Source organism: Zeus faber (genome assembly GCF_960531495.2).
Source record: "Zeus faber genome assembly, chromosome: 10".
Lineage (NCBI taxonomy): Eukaryota > Metazoa > Chordata > Actinopteri > Zeiformes > Zeidae > Zeus > Zeus faber.
The window spans coordinates 21,405,488-21,414,272 of NC_137199.1; the positions used below are offsets into that span (position 1 = coordinate 21,405,488).

At 47.5% G+C, this 8,785-nt stretch overlaps 1 protein-coding gene across 1 annotated transcript in view; it reads left to right on the forward strand.

The window, feature by feature from the left end:
- Positions 1–7,827: 7,827 nt before the first annotated feature.
- The window catches only part of ablim3 (actin binding LIM protein family, member 3), a gene marked incomplete at its 3' end in the record, with an annotated part of 49,989 nt that continues 49,031 nt past the window's right edge, over positions 7,828–8,785 (forward strand). Inside the window, exon 1 of the mRNA XM_080007724.1 lies at positions 7,828–7,929. Coding sequence (XP_079863850.1) covers positions 7,917–7,929 — 13 coding nt within the window. The 5' untranslated portion in view covers positions 7,828–7,916. The remainder of the gene's footprint in view (positions 7,930–8,785) is intronic.

An 8,785-nucleotide genomic window follows, 5' to 3' on the forward strand; every position in this document is an offset into this window, starting at 1 on the left:
AGACAGGACGGGACAGCATCAGAGGAAAGGGAATTTCATTTCCAAGCGTATGCAAAGGCCCTTCTCCGAGTTCTCCTTGGTGAACGGTGCATTTACTTTGTTGTTGTTAATCATGAACTTTTAGCTGCTGCTCGCGTTGCTGCAACTCGCCTGACTGAGCCGATAAGAGAGGTGAGACCGTTTCCGTGTTTCCCACACATAGACTTCACTCAGGCAGGCTGCCCAGGTATATTAAAGAGGACCTATTATTTTCTGTCATTTATATACTGTATATAATATATATATATATATATAATTAATAATATAATTTCAGAAATTCATATTCCAAGTCGCCAAAGTGTGAAATAACGGGGTTAACCAATGACAAAGTCATCTCTGTGAGAAAAGTTTTTTTTTTCTACTTTCTGCACGAGCTGACGTCAGCTCGTCATGGATTTCTTCATATGGTCATCTGCCCAGTTCGATCCGCTGGGGCGTTTCTCCAAACGAAAACAGCGTGTTTTTATTGTCGATGTATTATTATTATTATTTTTTTTTTATTCATTTTATTTTTTGTTTTACGTGAAACAAAAAGTCCCCTGCGTGCAAGAGTCCCGGTTGGGCCTGCTTGTCTCCCACAAGCTTGGAGAACAGCAAACAAGGTCGGAACTAACTTTCAAACGAGGCCTTGGGATCTAATGTGAGTGAAATATAAATCTGTGAAAGTTACGGGGTAAACAGAACGAAACAGCCTGTTTTCAGACGGGGTCGATGGGTTTCAGACGTGTTAGAATGGCCCGAATGCATAATCCGAGTGGTATTTTCAGCAAAGAAAATTTCCAAAACATGTTTAGGGGACCTCAGAGACCTATGTTAACTTGTGTGAAAAGGAGCACAATAGGGCCACTTTAACAGACCGGCAAGGAAGTTTTGGCGACCCATTGGCATTTTCTATTTTGATTGTTTTATCTGTCCGAGAGAACGACGCCATGCCCCGATCGAGTAACGAGCGGACTCGTTCTCTGGTATAACGTTAGAAGCGCTGACACGGCTCTCCGGTTCTGGGTGGATTAGAAAGCGCTCCGAGTTCGTATCGGGTCCGGAGACAGCAGGAAGGGATGCTGCGTTCGGGGAAACTCGGAAAACTGTAATTTGCGTCGGAAGTGGTGCTGCGTTCACGGGACCTCGGACAACTGGAATTCGTGTCGAAAGTGATGCCGCGTTCCACGGGAACTCGGGAACCTGGTATTTGTGTCGGTAGCCCGCCCCCCTCGTCGGTTACCACCGCAAGTATATTTCAGAACTGTGGGAAACGCTGAAAGGCCAATTCTGTGTGATGGTCTAGTGGATACTGCACTGAAAATACTCGAGCCCAGGAGGTGACATAGTTTATGCATCACAAATATCTGACAGTCATACCACAGAAACAGACAGGGCTGCAGAGTAGCTTTCAAAGACGTTGTGATCAGTGTTGCATTTTACGGATAGAACTTCACAGACACTAACGCACGATGGCGCTTTATGGGGATCATAGTTAAACAGGCCGACTCTCAGCATCTTGTGACAAGGATCTCAGTGACCACAAGGTCATCCTGTAAAAAACAACAACAAAAAAAAAACAACAAAGCAGTAATTCTCATAAGAATGTCAATATGTCCAAAATAAAGACCAGAATAAAGTGTATAATTATTATTATTATTATTATTATTATTAGGGGTCCAGCCAGCATTATTATTATTATTGAGACCTATTGAGACTGAGATTTCTGGCACCAGCTTCAGATACAGATAATAGAGGCATTAGGCAACATGCCTGCTGACAGTGATCACCCACTAGGCCACGAGGAACACTTCTTTGTACTTTGTGATGGGCCGGTTCTCCCAACAGGCACATAAACAGTGCTTTATTTCCTTATTTGAAACCAATGACGGTCCCTTCTTTTTTTTACCCGATGACGCCGTCTGATTGGCCCGTGACTGAACGCGGCCGTGACTGAATGTGGCCCGGGACCTTGTGAGGCCGAACACAGTAAACAGGCCGAGGGCGTGTCGGGGCAGACTCTGCTCCCCGTCAGACACAGGTCCCTGTCACAATTCAACAGATTCTCTCTAATCTAATAAGCGCACAGCGCCTGGAGCTGGTAAGCCGTGGTCACAGGCCATCCCTTTGTTTGCGCCGGAACCCAGCGCTGTGTCCTCGAACACCGTGAAGTAACTCGGCGCCGCGCAGCGCTCTGCTGAAGTCTCGCTGATCAACGGGGATGATTAAAAACATATTGAAACAAAAACGCATATAAAAGACGGGGGGGGGGGGGGGTTCCCTCCCCCAAAGAGTTGGCCACAGCAAAGCCCGGGCTGAAATTCTGACACTCGGCAGCCGACGACAGTAACGTACAAACGAGGTCTGCTAAACGAGGAACATATGGAGCCGACAGAACCCATTTCTGCTCCAATTAATCAGCCCGCGCACGTTGTAGGGACGTGTGCCGGGGACGTCCAGGGGTGTCGGAGAAAAGAGTAACGTGAGACCGGGGCGATGGACTCTAAGTTTAGACTAACCCCCCTCCCCTCACCGCCGTTGGCTCCCGCACAAGACCGCGGTCCGGGACAAAGTTTGCTGAGGGGAGACAAGACCTCGAGCAGCTTCTGAACAAGCCGCAGAGGACACACGGTACACTGTGCGTCTGGGTTTTTATTTCATTACGGGAACTGACGGATCCGGATTTAGATATAAAGGGCATGTTTTTGGACATTGAGAGAAAGAAAGAAAGAAAGAGAGAGAGAGAGAGAGAGAGAGAGAGAGAGAGAGAGAGAGAGAGAGAGAGAAATGACATGGGCTTCAGACATTCTGCTCCTCGGAAGGCAGGGTAAAAAAGTGCACACAATGGCAATAATAATAACAATAAAACTGACCGACCGGCACTGAGGGAGAAGTCACGATTGTTCAAATTCTGCGTCGTCTCTGATGACACACGTTATTTGTCGAGCACAGCATCGTATAACCTCCGGATGGATCGATTTGCCAGATAAAGGTATAGTCCATTCAAGACGGGACAGGAGCGGAGAGCAGCTCTTACCTCTGTCCTGCTGCCGGCTGCCCCGTACCTCTTCATTCCTCATGTGCGTGGCAGAATGCGTGCGTGTGTGTGTGTGTGTGTGTGTGTGTGTGTGTGTGTGTGTGTGTGTGTGTGTGTGTGTGTGTGTGTGTGTTTGGCTACGGTTTAACGGGTGATGTGCCTTGCAGACAACATTCCCCAATGTGACGGGAAGGTTACCGATACAAAGGCGTAATGTGTGTGTGTGTGTTCCGGTGTGTGTGTGTATGTGTATGTGAGTGCTTTGGAGCACCAGAGGCTTTCCCAATCTTCATGTCAGCGACTGAGGAAGTCCACTGTAACTCCTCCCCTCAGTTCTTCTATTCTCTCTCCCCTCTCCCTCTCTCTCCCTCTCCCTCTCCCTCTCTCTCTCTCTCCCTCCCTCTCTCTCTCTCTCTCTCTCTCTCCCTCTCCCCCCTTTCCACACAATCTCCTTTCCAGATTTGGAAGGAATCTTTGAATGAACCCTCCCCCCTCCATGCAAGCTCTCGGTGTCCTCGCAAAGCTCCATCATAGCAAATGCTCCAGCCAGCACATCTCCAATCAGCTGTTAATAGACAGAGGCAGGCATAATAAAGCGCTCCACGGCCACTTCCTCATTCCCCGACACCAGTCGCACCAGTCTGCCCTGACACACTCGCATTCTGAACATAACAGCGGGCTAACAAGGCGAAAGAACAGTTCGGCCGTCTCTTGCAATGGCTGATACCTGTGTGCCAAAATAAAGTGAGCGCTCCATTGTGTTTGTGCGTTTCGCAGTAGTGACTCGCCCCGCGGTCATTTCACACACCGGTGTCAGCATTCCACGGCCACGTAAATAACACAACATGCAGTCTGTAACACAGACAGTGTATTCTACTACAAGTCAAATCGCGCCAGCCTCTCCCCGCTGTATCACTGACCTTGCTTTTATCATTGACTCACTTTTACTTCTCTGGGTCAGGTCCATCCCTATCTTGCGTAGAGCCAGATAATAATCCCCTCACCTCAAAGTGTTTTACTTTCTTGTGTGTGTGCGTGTGTGTGTTTCCCCCCCAGCTTGGTTAAATATAAACCCTGTAAAAGATTGTGTGCACCCCCCCCCCCCCCCCCACGAGCCAGCCTGACAAAGTCACCCGAAATGTGGAATATCGACCATACATGAGATGGGTAAGACACAGAATATACTAGTTTCTGTGTTCTGTGTGTGTGTGTGTGTGTGTGTGTGTGTGTGTGTGTGTGTGTGTGTGTGTGTGTGTGCGTGTGTGTTTGTGTCTCCACCAGTAATTACAATTACAGAAATGGGGGTTGGGTGGAGGGATAAGGTCATTGTCAATGCTGCTGATAATTTGCGCGTGTGTGTTTGTGTGTGTCTGTGTGTGCGTGTGTGTATGTGTGTGTGTGTGTGCGTGTGTGTATGTGTGTGTGCGCGCACGCCCGCTGTTGCCGATCACTGGGCCATGTGGCTGCACAAAGGGCAGGGATTGTCAGGATTAGCGAGGAAGAATGCGGCAGGGTGCTGATCAGCTGCAATGATAGTGGACCGACGCCCCGGTGCGATTGGAAACCACAAGCTCCATTTAAACCGGCAGCATACCGATGGTGGACGGGGCGGTTGACTGAAGTGACCGATCAGGACGGTGCCAAAAAGAAAAAAAAGCGACGCCTTGGTTCCGCAGTCTCCTGTCATCGGGGGCCAAAAAAATAAAAATCTTCCTTTAAGTGATAATATTGATTTTATATTCAGTGCCTATCAAATGGTCCACCTTCTTCCTTCCTTCAACGTTTAAAAACAATCACTTCTATTATGTTCTGCCATGGGGCATTTGGGAGAGGGGAGTTGGAGAGTGATGTCACCATGGGCTGTTTCGGTCCAACAAAAGCAGAGATCAGGGGATGTTTGCCTTTAGTGCTGTTGAGGGGACACCGGCTCACCGAGGCGCCCTCATGGGCGGCCGGGAACGTTTGCGATGACCCTGATGGCCGGACCGCGACCGTTTGCCTCCAGTGCTCAGGAAGGGCAGCTTCCTGTTTTTCTGCTCCGTCAGATCGTAGGACAAAAGCACATCGGGCGAGTGACAGTGTGAGGCCGTAGGGCAGTCTCCCCTACAGCGCCACGTACATTCACATCCACAAAATACATCCACACGACGGTGAGTCCTAGTTGCTAATAATGAGCCTTCAGAATGCCGGTCCTCGTCATGAGGAGATCTGACTGCGATAAAAGGGCACATGGCGCCCTATTTAGTTTTTGTTGCCAAGACATTACAAATAAACAGCTGAGGGTGTATGCTGCTATGGGAATTGGTAACAACCAGCTCTTTATTTTAATGCCATCTGTATCCTAGAGTCCGGCGATCCCGCTGTTTTTCCCCCCATGGTATCATTTTCGGACAAATAGAAGTAACATAGCAGGACAGCATGAGGCAGTTTTGTACTTACAGTAGCTGTATGGCCTAAAAGGGAACGTCTTGTCCCCTCCGGCACAGAGAGATAGTCCTTACGTCTGCAGCAGAGACAGAGAGAGAGAGAGAGAGAGAGAGGGGCACCTCAAACATCCCTCCATTGTCCAGCTTCCTCCAGGCCTCACAACCAGGCCTTCCCCTCTCTCCCCGCTCAGCACTCCAGGCCGGTTAACTAGTTGTAACACAAACATGCACGCACGCACGCACGCACGCACGCACACACACACACACACACACACACACACCAAAAATGTTAGAAATGAATGTGGCTGAAGGTAGTTTATTTCAAAAACAAAAGCAAACAAAAAAAAACAAAAAGATGAAAAGGAAAAATAGGAAAACGAAAGAAAGAAAGAAAGAAAGAAAGAAAGAAACAAACAAACAAACAAACAAACAAACTCTTCTTCATGTTATTACTTATGTCTGTTGTCCACACGGTATTGGCTGCAGTCCTCATGGGCAAACACGTGGCCGCTAGATGGCGCTATTTCCATATTGTGACCGCATGCTGCCAAAAGTACACAGTGGTTTAATGACAGTACCACTAAAAACTGGGATCGTCTGTCATCTGACAATCAAACTGAAACTCAAACTCAAAATCAAAGTCATCAAGGTATCAGAGCCATCACAACCATAGGTACGGCCTGATTTGTACTAGTTATGTCCGGCACTTGGATTGTTTGGTTAGGGGGAACAGGTTGTCTGGAGGGGTCACCAAAACTCTGGATGAAGAAAAATAAAAATAAAAATAAGAATACATTAAAAAAAAAATTGAAAATAAACAAATACCTCATGCTATCATAATAAGCTGTCATGTAAATACTGGTGTGTATAGAAAGATATCTATAACAAACAACAATATAACTATATAGAAATAAAGCATGCAAGCTGTTATTTAATAATGTATAATGTATACAAAATATACATACAGCTTACAGCTTACATTACATTTAGCGGACGCTTTTATCCAAAGCGACTCACAATTATTCAAACACCGACGGACGCAGCCATCAGGAGCAATTAGGGGTTAAGTGTCTTGCTCAAGGACACTACAGCCTGCTAGCAGGAGGAGCCTGGGATCGAACCAGCAACCTTTACATTACTAGACCACCAGCTGTACCTCCTGAGATCCCATCCCCTGTAAAATATATATTATAAAGTGTAAAACAAAAAAAAAATTATATATATATATATATATATATATATACAGTTTAAATATAATATAGATTTTTATCGATTTGATTTATTTATTTATTTTTACATAATATAATGACGTAAACAAAAACAAAACAAAAAAAAAAATCGAATCGATTGCAATTCCCTTGGTGGAGCCCTAGAGGGGGGCCGCGAGCCCCAGTTTGGGAACCCCCGGTCGAGGCGGCCAGGGAATAAAAAAAAAAAAAAAAAAAAGACACGCGGTCCTCGGGATAATCCGATGAAGTAATTCGCTGACGCCCACCTTCCGGGGGGAGGGGGGGGGGGGGGGGGGGCGGAGCGGCCCCCGGTGCCGCCGCTGCCGCGAAAAGACGCGCGCGTCCCCCGCGCGCCGGTGTGAACCCTCCGCCAATCCCACGCGCGCGCTCGGGTGCGCGCGCGAGTGACGTTCGCCTCGAGCGGTGGGAGGCTCGACTCCCTTTCCCGATTCGGTTCTTGGCGGGTGCGCTCGGGGAAAAAGGAGTCGTTGATAGTTGCCGATTTGTAATTGCGCTCATGTTGATTAATAGTAATAACAGGAGTAATAATGGCAGTCCCACAAATAATAACGTATAACTCCAGCTATGATGTAATTCTATCGTGGGGGCGGGAGGATGCAAACTGCGCATCCTCCCAGTAAAATGCCTCCGCATTTCTAATCGGAATTCAATTAACGACTGTGAGTGGAGGTTTCGCTCGCAACGCAGCGGAGCGACCGCCGACTACCGAGTCGTTTGGGAAAGATCCGTTCGCCGCCGACGAGTCGTTTGCGAGTCTCGCATCCCTCCGTCGCTCGACCCCGGTGTGGAGAGTGGGAGCCGAGCCCGCGCCATCCCCACGGTGCGACGGCACTCCGCCAGGAGCCTCCGTGGAGGTGGAACGCAACCGAACAGCGTTGCATTGTCGTCGGATTCAGTTGGTCTCTTCCCGGCAGCGCAAACCAAGGACCGGAGACAAAGCCGATGCTGGGAATTTGAAGAGCGTCGGGAATAATTCTGGCTTTCGTTTTTATTCTTTTATTTTTTATTTTTTAATCTCTCATTTTATTATAGGGAGCGTTGTCAGCTGTCATTGCAATACAGTTATATTTATATGTATTTTATTTCCCCCCGCGGAACAAAGTGCTCCGTGAAGATATTCCTTTGCGTTTAATGGGATTCTTTTGGAGGAAGCGCCGTTGTTTGGGATAAGGAGCGTCGGGCATCATGAGTTGCGGCGGTAAGTCCAACCCTGCGCGCTTTGCCGCTCCACTCGAAGCGCGTGGACCGTGGCAGGTTTATACCCACTGGTTGGGAAACAAACTAACTAACTAACTAACTAACTAACTAACTAACTAACTAACTAACGGACAGATAAAACAATAATGTACAAACACACTGGGGAAAAATGGTGTAGATGGTGATTTAAATTACATTTTTATGTACATTGGAATGAGAAAAGTGCCTTGATGATAATATAAGCAAGCATGTCCACGTGCTTTGTATTGGTAGTAATTTAAATCTTTAGGTTTATTGTATATTGCATATTTATGTTTTTTATTCACATTAGTATTCATAGTAGTATTGCCTATGTATCTAACTACACACACACACACACACACACACACAACGGATATATATATACATCTAATTTCCTATACGGTATATATTACACAATTGCATTTTACAGTCTCTGTTGTAAAAGTCTTCTGATATGATCTGAAGTGCACCTAGTTGGGCAATGGCGTTATTCTGGACATTAAGTTGGATGTGGAGTAGATTTAGTGGGTAAAGGGGAAAGTTAAGAATATCTTGAGGTCACAGCGGCATTTGACCTCCGGACCTTCGGGGTAACATTTCTGGGATTCTTCGCCAACAACTGCCTCCTGGGCGCACCTCCTGTATTTCTACTTCCCGAGGGTTATCCCCGCTGCTTCCTGTACCTCCTCAGCTCTTTGCCCATTCCCCCCCCCCCCCCCCCCCATCACCTCCACGGTCCCGGCACCGCACGCACGCATGGCCTATCATGGGAGGCTGCGGTGTCATCATAAAAGTCCACCCGCTGGCAAAACTGCCTGCAGGGGGGGATTACAGGT